The sequence below is a fragment of the Cherax quadricarinatus genome, chromosome 35 (genome assembly GCF_038502225.1).
Source record: "Cherax quadricarinatus isolate ZL_2023a chromosome 35, ASM3850222v1, whole genome shotgun sequence".
Lineage (NCBI taxonomy): Eukaryota > Metazoa > Arthropoda > Malacostraca > Decapoda > Parastacidae > Cherax > Cherax quadricarinatus.
Window position 1 is genome coordinate 9957844 of NC_091326.1, and position 15437 is coordinate 9973280.

General features: G+C 40.3%; 1 protein-coding gene across 2 annotated transcripts in view; it reads left to right on the forward strand.

Annotated features, from left to right (window-relative positions):
* The window catches only part of LOC128695146 (zinc finger protein 525), a 34330-nt gene extending 19215 nt beyond the window's left edge, over window positions 1-15115 (forward strand). For both annotated transcript variants that reach the window (XM_053785602.2, XM_053785601.2), the window contains exon 6: window positions 1655-15115. In XM_053785602.2, coding sequence (XP_053641577.2) covers window positions 1655-2168 — 514 coding nt within the window. In that variant the 3' untranslated portion in view covers window positions 2169-15115. The remainder of the gene's footprint in view (window positions 1-1654) is intronic.
* The last annotated feature ends 322 nt before the right edge of the window (window positions 15116-15437 follow it).

Genomic DNA, 15437 nt, shown 5'->3' on the forward strand with positions numbered 1-15437 from the left:
TATGGGAACAAATTCGGTCAGTACTGGCACCTGAACATACTTCTGGAATGAAAAAATATCATTAACTGGGGGTCCACTGTATATGTATTTTTAGGTTTTTCTTTCTTTTTGGGTCACCGTCTCAATGGGAAATGGACGTGTTAACAAAAAAAAAAAATGTATTTTTAAGAGATTTGACAGCACTTAAAGTCTTCACAAATATTTGATCCTAGTACAGTATTAGCAGGCAGGAGGTACTCATAGTTACAAGGTAAGTAAATATTATCACTGTTACATTAAAATTGTTAGGGAATGATTACAGGGTGTATAAGTATACTCACTGTTACATGGTGATTTTTAGGGATACTAAATATGCTGTTGGATTTGAAGCACTTTTTGAAGAGATTCAGGGAAACTGGTCAGCTGGACTTAAGTCCTAGAGATGGGAAGTACAATGCCTGCATTCTAAAGGAGGCATTTGGGATATTTGCTGTTTGGAGAGACATCTGAACTGCTGTATCTGTGTGCTTCTGACAAAACTGTGATGGTGGGAATGATGGTGAAAGTATTTCTTCTTTTTTCAGGTTACCCTGCCTTGGTGGGAGACAGGCAGCATGTTAAATAAAAAAAAATCCATTAATTAATATATCATCTGAATAATTATAATGCGATGCAGTACATTAAATGTCCTGCTCTCCAGCACTTAACTAACTGCAAACATCAGGTAGCCACACACCTTTCAAAGGAAGCACCTCAGACATAGGGAAAGGGGGGAGTGGTGTTAAACCCATAAAGGTCATAGAACCTGGGGAAATTTAAGACATTCAGACTCGATTCCACAAACTGGAGCACAGGTCCAATTCTTTAAATTAAGAGCCCTTCACAAGCATCAAGGAACCTCCCTTGAGGGGTTCTTGATGCAGAGAATTTGAGCTGTTCTTCACCTCGTTAGATCAAACCTGATTACTTCCCAGTCCCAAGGTACTGTTTGACTGCTTCCCCATAATTATAATACTACTAATCAAGTATCAATATATTTTTGTGGTGGACTAGTTGCATTTCATAGTGTGTATGTATGCTTGCTGCTAACCCAGATGATCTAGGCAACACACTTATACCCATAGGTCTATAAAGTGACTGTGTTATCAGCCTCAACAATATTTATGTCATTAAGTTAAATCTTGTGGGAATTACAGTTATTTCTGTAAATTATTTTGCATAGAATCTTTTCATCATTGACAGAGATTTTTATTTTTTTCTGGAATAAAAGTTATTGTGTGAATTTAAATCTGTAATGAGGCCAGTAATGATCCCTGTGATACCCTGCTGTCACAGTTCCCTGTGAAGGACATATTTTCTATCACTTTAATAATTTTCTTCTTCAGAGAGAAACTCCCAGCCTCTGTAATAGTTTTCTTTGATCCATTATATCTTTGTAGTTTCTGTAATTAGGAACTCAATCAATAGTTTTCTGGAAACAAAGGCAGTCTGGCCATTCATTTCTTTTCTGAATAATTTGATGTTTTTCGTTGTATATGTGCTTTAATTTGTTTATGAGGATATAATTTTATATTTTAGATTAAGCCCTCATTCTTGATCAAATGCTGTTATATTTTATGTACAGTGATATATTGCTTCGTGGCTTTTTGCACAAACATCTGTACCTCTGTTGCAGATCAAAAAAAATTGGAGATGATGAAGACAAGAGTATCAACAGAACTGAAGGGGTAACAAGGACAAAACCTACTGTAGCAGCTAGTTTTAAAGAAGAGGAGCTTCAGGATACAGTGTTACCAAAGATAACTTCTGTTCACTGTAAACTTGATAATGATAAAACCAGTCAGGCTTCATTGAACAGCAGTGCAAGAATAGAACTGGTGCCTGCAGACTTTACAAGCAGATGTGTAAATATTTTAAATAGGAAAATTGAACAACCAAACATAGAAACTGTAGCCTCTTGTATATCAAACTTTTATAATGAACAGCAGAGTTTTGTAAAATCTAAAGATACTCTAGTTTTTGTGCCACCTGTGGTTGAATTGAAGGAAACCAAGGTTATGTATCAAGTGTCTGCCCAAGAGTCATCCATGCCATCTGGAGAAATTATACTTGAAACTCTTGATGACTTGGGTGCTGATTGTCAATATGTTATTCTAGTAGAAGATGGGAGTGGTTTGACCTCCAAATAACTGGTAAAGTGGTTTTATTTGTACTTTTTAAAGCACAAGGCATCTTGGGGTTGTAAATAAGCATAGGTTCACATTGAACCCTTTGAGGGTTAAATGTGAACCCATTCGTAGTTCTATGCCTTGTCCACAGGGTCCAGTTATTATTTTTTTTCTTATGAAATGGTAGAGAATCTTTTTCTGAAGGTAATAAAGTGAAAAGTATGAAATTTGATGAAAAGTTGACAAAATTACACTATCGCAAGTTTTACTGCATGAGTGATATTGACACATCAGCGATTTTGCCCACTTTGACTCCTATTTTAGGCCAATTACATTATTCCAGTCAGCCAAATTCTTAGCTATTTTGCTAGTTTCACTTCTATTTTATCAATTGAGTGCAAGAAACTGCCCAATTAACTATTTCAACTACCCAATAAAGTGATCAGAAATTAGTAATTTGACCAATTTCACACAAAGTTCAAAATATTCAAATTTCAAAGTAGGGTCCAGAATAAACATTGCAGACATTCCTGGCACTAAAGTAACATTTTCTCTGTTTATTAGTTACATTTTCTGGCTTTACAGATGAATTCCATTTTGATTTTTCATTCACATAAAGAATTTTTATTCACACCAAAAATTAGAAGATTTACTGTTATGCTATATTGTAATACTTGTATAAATAATATCAGCGCATTCATGAACATAGACCCACCAGTTGATATGTATTGGATGCATGACGTCATTTGTTTATTCCTGAACATCAGCAAAAATCGAACATTTCCGCTACTTTGAGCTCAATTTCAAGCTATTTTCATTACTAAAACCAATCAAAATCATCTCTGTTTCTGTGATATATCTTCCATTCCATCATATGAGACCATTGAATCGTGAATACAACTGTAAAACATACAAAAATACACCGCAAAGTTGCCGTTTTAATCCAAAACCATGGTCGCAGTTTTTTCTCATGCACTGTGTGCTGCAGGATTTGTTATATGTGGTGCACACTACCACATAGATGCATTCTCTCATATTTAGACCCAAATTTACCTCTTACTGCTTATCTGAGTGAGCTGAGCTCGTGACGTAGTACTACGGCTTGGGCCCTGGCTTCAGAGCCATAGAACTACGGGATGGGCCCTCAGAGAGTTAAATTGTCTGATGTGTTACTGCAAAGTAATAAGTTGAGGCGATCCTTTGCTGCCTTGAGCCCCATAGCACTTTTCTCTTGCTTGCTAATATAAGTTATCGATGGCATCTTTTTTCAACAATGCCTTATCACTTCAGCATTAAATACTTGATTCATAGTCACCCTTGGTGACTATGACTTGCAGCTGTGTGGTCAGTAGAAGAACTTTCAATAGAAAATTTATTATGCAATCAACTGCAAAGTTTAAGCTTGAGGAACAAGCCTGCATTAAACAAGCACTCTTCTTCAGACCTTCATTACACACTTTTATAGTATTCAAAGGTGCTTTTCCTTATTAACTCTTGTGGTCTGTGGCATAGTACAGGTCCACCATCACTAATCCTGCATCACTGGGACCTGAAGGGTGCCAGATTAGTGATTTTGCCAAATCACAGAGTGGTTAGGTTAGAATACACTTAATAAAGGTTAATCAAGTTAACCAACTTGACTTACACAAGAATGTTCATCACTGCCGCTTCCAAAGTGAAGAGCTGATATTTACAACTAAACACATTTCCATGTATTGAGGTGAAGGGCTGTCAGGGTTGCCATCTTGAGGTGAAGGACTTTCAGGATTTCCATCTTCATCTTGGAAGGTGACTCAGATATCAGGAACTGATGATGATGGTGGCAGCACATCTGGGTGAGCAGATATTGAAGGGACTAGATTTTCAAGTGCTGACTACTCTGTTGCATGCTCTTTAGCTATTTTTTTTTTTAACATATCTTCAGAGTATACAAATCTGTAGTGGAGGGAAGGCAGCCTTTCCTAGGCTGACCTAGGGGTCAGCCTAGGAAAGGTTGGAGGGAGGGGGTAAAGGAGGTTTTGTGTACGAGGGGCTTGGACTTCCAGCAAGCGTGCTTGAGCATGTTAGACAGGAGCAAATGGAGACAAATGGTTTTTAGGACTTGATATGCTGTTGGAGTGTAAGCAAGGTAACATTTATGAAGGGATTCAGGGAAACCAGCAGGCCGGACTTGAGTCCTGGAGATGAGATGTACAGTGTCTGCACTCTGAAGGAGTGGTGTTAATGCTGTAGTTTTATAACTGTAGTGTAGGCATACCTCTGGCAAGACAGTGATGGAGTGAATGACGATGAAAGTTTTTCTTTTTCGAGCCACTCTGCCTTGGTGGGAAATGGCTGATGTGTTAATAAAAAAAGTAATCTTGCAAGCTGAGCTGTTTCATATATTTTGGCCTTTTTTTGATTACTTTTTCTTGCAGCATGTAAACGTTCGTTATTTCTTGTTCACTCATAAAACTGCGTTGCTCTAGACCTTTTAGGAGTTCACCTGGCAACTAAATTAACCTGTCAATAAAGAGACTTTCTGCTACTTCTTCATCACTGCTTTCTCCTCTGGCTTGTTGCTGTGGATTTACAACCATCTGCACAATTTCTGAGTCAGTATAATGTTGAACAGTAGCTGCATCTTCATCTACATTCATCCATTCCGCAACATTATCTACATCCATCCTCAATGCAAGATCCTTCGCAGCAGGATTAGCCTTATCACGAGCAAAAGAAAGCAGTTCATGTATGATCTGTTTTCCCTTTGAAGCCCTTAATCCTGTAAAGTCATTTTCAGTGTCTTCACCAGGTGCAGTCTCAAACATTAACTCTGACCATTAACCCATCCATTTTTCAGTGTGGATGTCTCTACAGACTTCCAAACATTGGCAACACAGTAAACCATATCTCTCACATTAAATTCCTTAAAAAACTCACATACTGGTCTGCCAAAGTTAACTGCAGTCAGTAGGTACCTCATAATATGGGTGTGATGCTTAGACTTAAAAGAACGTAGTATGCCATTGTCCTGGATTTGAATTAATGATGTGCGGTTAGGTGGGAAGTACATACTGAAAATGCTCTTTGCTAGGAGTTCTGTTTTTGAATGTATTGAACAGTTGTCTAAAATAAGCATTATCTTACAGTTGTGGTCCAGACCAATAGTCACAGTGAGCTCTTGCTTTGGGAACAAAATAATTTTCAAACCAATTCAGTGTAATGTCACTTGTTATCCATCCTTTTTTTTGTTGGCATGGTAAATCATAGGAAACTGTGTCATACCTTTGAAAGCCCTGGTACATAAACTTTTACTGATGACCAGCAACTCACATGTGTGTGATCCTGCTGCATTAGAGTAGCCCAACACAGTGACACGATCTTTTGATGCTTTATATCCCGCTAGTGATTTTGCATCCTTAGTTGTCAGAGTTTTTCTTGGTGCACATTTCCAATACAATGCTGTCTCATCTGCATTGTAGACCTGCTTGGGACTTAATTTTTCATCTGAAAATAACTTAGCAAACTCATCAACAAGTTTAGTAGCTCCTTCTGTGTCTGCTGAATGTTTTTTGCCACACTGCACGAAACTTTAAGCCATGTCGATCCTTGAAATCCTGCAGCCAACCTTCGCTATAATCACACTCATAATCTAGTCCTAGTTCTTCATGAAAAATTTTAGCTTGTTCCTTCACCAGAGCTCCAGACAGCTTAACACCTTCACTTACACGTAGCCTTATCCACTTCGTCAGAACTAGATATAGTTCTGAACGTTTTCTTTCCTTCATTGTTTTCCTTTTACACATCTGTTTCTTGGGATCAATAAGCAGAGAAACTCAGTAATTTTTCTTTCTGTTTCTTTATGTCATAAACTGTCGAAGAGCCAATGCTGTATAATTCACACAATCTTCTCACAGACACACCGCTGTCGAGTTTTTTCAAAAGTTCAACCTTATCTTTCATGGAAAATGTATGGTGTTTGCACTTTACACAATGAGAAGCAATTCCTTTGTTCATTGGAACCATGGCTAGGGTTAAAAGTGAGCAGGTTATAACAATAAATGGAGAAAAGCAACTTGGCATGACTAATGCAGTAATCTGAAACCAAGATAACAGTGCATAAGTGTTTGCAATAAAGCTAACAGAATCCTTGGCTTCATAGCAAGAAGTATAAATAATAGATGTCCTTAGGTTGTTCTTCAACTCTATATGTCTTTGGTTAGGCCTCATTCAGATTATGCTGCGCAGTTTTGGTCATCGTATTACGGAATGGGTATAAATGCACTGGAAAATGTACAAAGGAGGATGACAAAGTTGATCCCATGTATCAGAAATCTTCCCTATGAGGTTAGACTGAGGGCTCTGAATCTGCACTCTCTAGAAAGGCATAGAATTAGGGAGGATATGATTGAGGTGTATAAGTGTAAAACAGGAATTAATAAAGGGGATGTAAATAATGTGCTGAAAATATCTAGCATAAACAGGACTTACAGCAATGGTTTTAAATTGGAAAAATTCAGATTCAGGAAGGATATAGGAAAGCACTGGTTTAGTAATAGAGTTGTGGATGAGTGGAGCAAACTCCCGAGTACTGTCATAGAAGCTAAGACGTTGTGTAGTTTTAAAAATTGGTTTGATAAATATATGAGTGGATCTGAGTTGGACTTGACTAGCTCGTGCTACTAGGTCAGATGCTGTGCTCCTCCCTTAAGTGAATGTGACTGACCTGACTAGGTCAAGGCATTGGCTTAAGCTGGTGGGAGAACTGGACCTGCCTCACATGGGCCAGTAGGCCTGCTGCAGTGTTCCTTTTTTTCTTATGTTCAAACAGTAGTGGCAGGTTGGTGCTGCAACCCTCGAAATTTGAGGTTTGTTTACATTCTCCATGAGCACATCTCTATTTTATGTTTGGAAACTTTTCCAAATTTCAAGTGTTTTAAAGTTTTTTCATATTTTATATAGTACAGTGGACCCACGGATTACATTGTCGTCAGATTTCGTAATATTTGGAATGAGTAACATTTTTTCATCAAAATATTGGCTCGGTGATTGTCATTGAACTCGGTATTAGTCATTCGTCCCGAACATGTCCGGGCGGTCTGAGCAGCCCAACACACCATTTACAGTCAGTGTGCCAATGTTTATCAGCCAGTGAGGACGATCCCACACGTTCATATGATACATTTTGTATTATTCCATTATTTTTATTTCTTGTAACTGCTAAATAAGCCACCATGGGCCCAAAGAAAGCTTCTAGTGCCAGCCCTTTGGTAAAGAGGGTGAGAAACACTACAGAATTCAAGAAAGACATCATTGCAAAATATGAAAGTGGAGTGCGTATCGTCGAGCTGGACAGGTTGTAAAACAAACCCCACACAACCATTACTTCTCTCGTGGCCAAGAGAAAGGAAATCAAGGAAGCTGTTGCTGCAAAAGGTGCAAATATGTTTGCAAAACAGAGATCACAAATACAAGAGATAGTGTTATGCAGTCAACAATTTGTGAAAAGGTAAGGCAGTTGCATGATGATCTCGTAAAAAAAATGCCTGGAACTAGTGCTGATATTGGTGAATTTAAGGCTAGCAAAGGCTGGTTTAAGAGATTTAAGAAGCATAGTGGCATACATTGTGTGATAAGGCATGGTGAGGCTGCCAGTTCTGACAAAAAAGCGGCTGAAAAATATGTTCAGGAATTCAAGGAATACATAGAGGTTGAAAAATTCAAACCCCAACTGGTGCTCAGTTGTGACAAAACAGGCCTCTTTTGGAAGAAAATGCCAAAGAGGACCTACATTACTCAGGAGGAAAAGGCACTCCGAGCACGCAAGCCTATGAAAGACAGGCTAACTGTAATGTTTTGTAGTAATGCTAGTGGAGATTTCAAAGTGAAGCCTTTACTGATGTATCACTCTGAAAATCCCAGTGTTCAAGAAAAACATTGTCACCAAGAGTAAATTGTGTGTGATGTGGAAGGCAAACAGTAAGGCATGGGTCACGAGGGACATTTTCCTTAATTGGTTCAATGAAGTGTTTGGACGCAGTGTGTAGAAATACCTCTGGGAAAATAAATTGGAACTCATTTGCCTCCTGGTAATGGACAATGCTCCTGCTCATCCTCCAGACTTGGAAGAGGAAATGGTGCAGGGGTTTCATTTCATCAAAGTAAAGTTCTTGCCCCCAATACCACTCCTCTCCTCCAGCCCACGGACCAGCAGGTCATTTGAAATTTCAAAAAGCTGTACATCTAAGCAGTGTTTCAAAAGTACTTTGAAGTGACCTCAGACACTGAATTAACCCTAAGAAAGTTCTGGAAAGATCACTTCAGTATTCTCCATTGCATAAACCTTATAGGTAAGGCTTGGGAGGGAGTGACTTCCAGGACTTTCAACTCTGCTTGGAGAAAATTATGGCCACAATGTGTACGAGAGAGGGATTTTGAAGGGTTTGGGGCTGACCCTGAGGAGCCTATGTCAGTTGTAGAAAGTATTGTGGCATTGGGGAATTCCATGGGGTTGGATGTGAGTTTTGAGGATGTGGAAGAGTTGCAGGAGGACCATGATGAAGAGCTAACCACTACAGAGCTGCAAGAGCTTCATCTGTAACAGCAAGAGACCACAGCTCAGGAAATTGCTTCAGAGGAGGAGGAAGGTGCCTTCTTCAAAGATTAAGGAGATTTGTACAGTGTGGACAAATGTGCAAACATTTATAGATGAACTTCACTCTGACAAAGCTGTTGCAGGCCGTGTTGGCAACATGTACAGTGACAATGTTGTGTCCTATTTTAGGGAAGTTTTAAAGAAATGCCAGATACAGACCTCTCTGGAACACTTTTTTGAGTGATAGGGGTCCAGTGACTCTCAAGCTGGTCCTAGTGGCATTAAAACACAAAGAAGGGAAGTAACCCCAGAAAAGGACTTGGTATCTGAAGTCTTTATGGAAGGGGATTTCCCTTCCAAACAATAGTACACCTCCAGCCTCTCCCCTCCTCCCATCTCATCACTCATCAATAAGTCTTCAATAAAGGTAAGTATCATTTTAGTATTGTTTTATTCTGCATGTCTCATTGTTTTCTTTGTAGAGAAATGTATATTTCATGTAAAAAAATGATTTTTAATACTTTCGGGTGTCTGGTATGGATTAATTGGATTTCCATTATTTCTCATAGGGAAAATTAATTCGTAAATCGTCAGATTCAGGTTTAGTCACTCTCTCTGGAATGGATTAATTACAACAACCAGGGGTTCACTGTAACTGCATTTATGTGTAACTATAAAAGCTTACTTACTCACAAACATGGAAATAAACGTGTCTGAACAATAACCAGAAGCATTCGTCTGCTTGTTTACAGACTCTGCGTCTCTCTCCTATCTCATTTACTCTTTCTCGTTTATTTGTTTTATCTCGTTTACTCACCTCTCACCCTACATTAAGACTACAAATATTTTAAGGTAAGTTATATGCATTTTATCGCTCTAGGGGTGGGGTGACCATACCTACCACACCTGACTACCATACCTGACCTCTTACAATATATACTACTCACTTCTAACCCTACATTATGACTACAAATATTTTAAGGTAAGTAATGAGCGTACTGTATATGCAGTCTACCGCTCTAGGGCACTTCAAATGTATATTATGTGTGGGTGGGGTGACCATACCTACCACAACTCACCTCTCACACTATACAGTGGACCCCCGGTTAACGATATTTTTTCATTCCAGAAGTATGTTCAGGTGCCAGTACTGACCGAATTTGTTCCCATAAGGAATATTGTGAAGTAGATTAGTCCATTTCAGACCCCCAAACAACACATACAAATGCACTTACATAAATACACTTACATAATTGGTCGCATTGGGAGGTGATCGTTAAGCGGGGGTCCACTGTATTAAGACTACAAATATTTTAAGGTAAATAATGAGTGTACTGTGTGTGTATTTTAATTTTTATTGTTTTTAATGCCTAGTTCTATTGCTAACTTCATATGTAGATGTTGGTGTAAACTTGTTATCTGGCATTTATAAGTAGAAAAAATGGTGTTCTTCTTTCTGGTGATGTCTGTTTTCCGGCGGTAGCCTGGAACCTAACCTGCCGTGTAAGTGGGGCCCTACTGAATAGTGGTTTGTTAGTAGTTGTGGCGGTGTAGTAGTTTGTAAGTAGTGCAGTTTTGTTGGTGTCATAGTAAAGTGTTAGTAGAGGTAGTTGTGATGTAGAGATCTTCGTAGTTATGGGGCAGGGATTCTTGTAGTTGCGTTGTGATAGTAGTTGTGATGCAAGCATGCTTAAAGTTATGTAGGGATGGTGGTAGTTGTGGCACAGGGAGGGTGGTAGTTGTGGCATAGGGAGGGTAGTAATTGTGGCATAGGGAGAGTGGCAGTTGTGGCATAGGGAGGGTGGTAGTTGTGGCATAGGGAGGGTGGTAGTTGTGGCATAGGGAGGGTGGTAATTGTGGCATAGGGAGGGTGGTAGTTGTGGCATAGGGAGGGTGGTAGTTGTGGCATAGGGAGGGTGGTAGTTGTGGCATAGGGAGGGTGGTAGTTGTGCTTTACACACACATACACATACACACTCATGCACACGCATGTACACACATGCACACAAGTGATGTAGTGGAGGCAGGAAACATACATAGTTTTAAGATGAGGTATGATAAAGCTCATGGAGCAGGGAGAGGGAGGACCCAGTAGCGGTCAGTGAAGAGACGGGGCCAGGAGCCAAGTCTCGACCCCTGCAACTACAATTAGGTGAGCGTGCATGCACACACACACACACACACACACACACACACACACACACACACACACACACACACACACACACACACACACACACACACACACACACACACACACACACACAGAACAGCAGGAGGCCAAGGCAAGAGTATGACGAGAACAATAGAGCAATGGTTGACACACTGGCTGCAGTGGCCAGAAGAGCTCATGCATGCAGGGCAAAGCTCCTGATCATGGGTGACTTTAACCACAAGGAGATAGATTGGGAGAACTTGGAGCCACATGGGGGCCAAGATACATGGAGGGCTAAGATGATGGAGGTGGTACTGGAAAACTTCATGTACCAACATGTAAGGGACACTACAAGAGAGAGAGGAGAGGATGAACCAGCAAGACTGGACCTAGTATTCACCTTGAGTAGTGCAGATATTGAGGACATCACATATGAAAGACCCCTTGGGGCCAGCGATCATGTGGTTTTAAGCTTCGAATACACAGTAGAGCTACAAGTGGATGGGGGGGGGGGAAGCAGGAAGGCCAGGACGAATGAAGCCAAACTACAAGAAAGGGGACTACACGGGAATGAGGAACTTCATGAACGGTGTTCAATGGGACAGAGAACTGGCAGGGAAGCCAATTAATGAGATGACGGAATATGTAGCAACAATGTGCAAGGAGGCTGAGGAGAAGTTTGTACCCAAGGGTAACAGGAATAATGAAAAAGCCAGGATGAGCCCATGGTTCACCCAAAGGTGCAGGGAGGCAAAAACCAAGTGTGCTAGGGAATGGAAGAAATATAGAAGACAAAGGACCCAGGAGAATAAGGAGAGCAGTCATAGAGCCAGAAATGAATATGCACAGATAAGAAGGGAGGCCCAATGAAAATATGAAAACGACATAGCAGCGAAAGCCAAATTTGACCCGAAGCTGTTATACAGCCACATCGGGAGGAAAACAACAGTCAAGGACCAGGTAATCAGGCTTAGGAAGGAAGGAGGAGAGACAACAAGAAATGACTGCGAAGTATGTGAGGAACTCAACAGGAGATTCAAAGAAGTGTTCACAGGAGAGACAGAAGGGACTCCAGAAAGATGGAGAGGTGGGGTACACCACCAAGTGTTGGACACAGTACACACAACTGAGGAAGAAGTGAAGAGGCTTCTGAGTGAGCTAGTTACATCAAAGGCAATGGGGCCAGATAACATCTCTCCATGGGTCCTGAGAGAAGGAGCATATGCACTATATGTACCCCTATCAACAATATTCAACACATCTATTGAAACAGGGAGATTATCTGAGGTATGGAAGACAGCAAACGTAGTCCCAATTTTTAAAAAGGGAGACAGTCATGAAGCACTAAACTACATACCAGTGTCACTGACATGTATAGTATGCAAAGTCATAGAGAAGATTATCAGAAGATTGGTGGAACATTTAGAAAGGAATGATCTCATCAACAGCAGCCAACATGGTTTCAGGGACAGGAAATCGTGTGTCACAAACCTACTGGAGTTCTATGACAGGGTGACACAGTAAGACAAGAGAGAGAGGGGTGGGTAGATTGCATTTTCTTGGGCTTTAAGAAGGCGTTTGACACAGTTCCACACAAGAGATTAGTGCAAGAACTGGAGGACCAGGCAGGGATAACAGGGAAGGCACTGCAATGGATCAGGGAATACTTGTCAGGAAGAAGCAGTGAGTCATGGTACATGGCTAGGTGTCAGAGTGGACACCTGTGATGAGTGGGGTCCCACAGGGGTCAGTCCTAGGACCAGTGCTGTTTCTGGTATTTGTGAATGACATGACGGAAGGAATAGACTCCGAAGTGTCCCTGTTTGCAGATAATGTGAAGTTGATGAGAAGAATTCATTCGGACAAAGGCAGAACTACAAAGGGATCTGGACAGGCTGCAGACCTGGTCCAGCAATTGGCTTCTGGAGTTCAACCTCACCAAGTGTAAAGTCATGAAGATTGGGGAAGGGCAAAGAAGACAGCAGATGGAGTACAGTCTAGGGGGCCAGAGACTACAAACTTCACTCAAGGAAAGAGATCTTGGGGTGAGTATAACACCAGGCACATCTCCTGAGGCACACATCAACCAAATAACTGCTGCAGCATATGGGCACCTAGCAAACCTCAGAACAGCATTCCGACATCTTAATAAGGAATCGTTCAGGACCCTGAACACTGTGTACGTTAGGCTCATATTGGAGTATGCGGCACCAGTTTGGAACCCACACCTAGCTAAGCACGTAAAGAAACTAGAGAAAGTGCAAAGGTAACAAGACTAGTCCCAGAGCTAAGGGGTATGTCCTGCGAGGAGAGGTTAAGGGAAATTGACCTGACGACACTGGAGGACAGGAGAGATAGGGGGACATGATAATGACATATAAAATACTGAGAGGAATTGACAGGGTGGACAAAGACAGAATGTTACAGAGATGGGACACATCAACAAGGGGAGACAGTTGGAAGTTGAAGACACAGATGAATTACAAGGATGTTAGGAAGTATTTCTTCAGTCACAGAGTAGTCAGGAAGTGGAATATTTTGGGAAGTGATGTAGTGGAGGCAGGATCCATACATAGTTTTAAGCAGAGGTATGATAAAGCTCATGGTTCAGGGAGAGTGACCCAGTAGAGACCAGTGAAGAGGCAGGGCCAGGAGCTATGACTCAACCCCTACAACCAAAACTTTTTGAGTACAACTAGGTGAGTACACACACACACACACACACACACACACACACACACACACACACACAGACGAGGTGGAGAAAGACGGGATGTTCCAGAGATGGGACACAGACACAAGAGGTCACAATTGGAAGTTGAAGACTCAGATGAATCAAAGGGATGTTAGGAAGTATTTCTTCAGTCATAGAGTAGTCAGGCCATGGAATAGCTTAGAAAGTGATGTGGTGGAGGCAGGAACCATACATAGTTTTAAGGCGAGGTATGATAGAGCTCATGGGGCAGGGAGAGAGAGGACCTAGTAGCAATCAGCGAAGAGGCGGGGCCAGGAGCTGTGACTCGACCCCTGCAACCACAAATAGGTGAGTACACACACACACACACACACACACACACACACACACATACATACATACATACATTTATTTTTTATTGTCACACCCCCAGAGCACTGTAATTTTCAGTGATTGAGAAATCTTCATAACATTGTTGATAAAGTTTTACTCATATCCAAGCTGATTCTTTGTTACCATTCATGTTTTTCCCATTTGTGATGTTTTTTCCAAACTACCTATGAGGTAGACATCAAGGCTCATTTTTTTATGGTGGTGTCCCCTGTAGGCTTACTCCACTTTTCCTTCCACCTTCTCCCAGGAAGCGAGTTTCATGAATTAAGGTTTACTTTATTCACGTATGAGGACATTAGGTGTTTACCTGGAGAGAGTTTCGGGGGTCAATGCCCCCATGGCCCGGTCTGTGACCAGGCCTCCTCTAAATTTCTTGAAAGGCCTTAATAACCACTAGTGAAACTTACAGGGCTCTGCCGAGCTAGGTCAGCAGACTACTTGCATTCATTGCACTAGCTATAGTTCCTAAGCATTTTTCAGATATTGTAAAGAATACACTTACCTTTACTTTCTTATGTGCTTTTTAATAGTTCTTAGTCTTGAAATATTTCCTTTTCAACTAGGAGGCCTGGTCTGAGACTGGCCCTTGGGAAAGATAATCCCTAAAACTAACAGATAAGAGAGTATATAACAGCTGGTCAAGACCAGATTCGCAGGCCAGCTATAGGCTTCAGGCCCGACTAGGATTCACTATTTGGAAATTACCCTTCCATATGTCAGCATCACTGGTCACTAATTTCAAATGATAAAGCATCGCCAATATTTGAATTATCATAAGAAACTATTCAAAATATATAGAGAAGTTTTAATATAATTTGGTTAAAAGCATATTTATTTAAGCTAAGTTCAGCTGTCTTAGTTGTCACATTCCACCCTCTGATCTCTATAGTGTTTTTTTCATGTTTATATTAATCTTAAATTAACACAGTAAAAAAAAGGTTAACCAAGACCAGATGTTAAGGAAATGCAGTATGTGTAGACCTTAAAGGTATTGGGTTATTCAAATATACTTGAAACAAAATGTTCACTTTTTGTTGTACCTTTATTGATAAAATAAATATCCTTAGCATGATGGGAAACAAATTCTACGATAAAAGGAATTCGAGCATTAAAAAAAAAAAAAGGAAAATTAGCAGTTTGAGGCATGATCATGGCAGTCTAGTAGTTATTAACATTCACTCATTACAAATACTGGAAATTATTTACATTTTCTTTTACATGGTTTCCATATTTTTACACAATTTAAAGGATACCATAAAAACTTCTAGTTAGGAATTGTAAAAAAATATAGTTTTTGAGAGCAAATATGAAAAACATTTTAAGATTTTTATAAAAAAAATCACAAAGTAGGCTATTGTATGTGTAATATTTGTGGGTATGTTGAGACTATCGTCTTCAAAGGAGTGTGCCTTGAAGTCGATGAATGATTCTCGTTTTGAGGAATTACAGATACCCTCATCTTTTTTGGGGGGA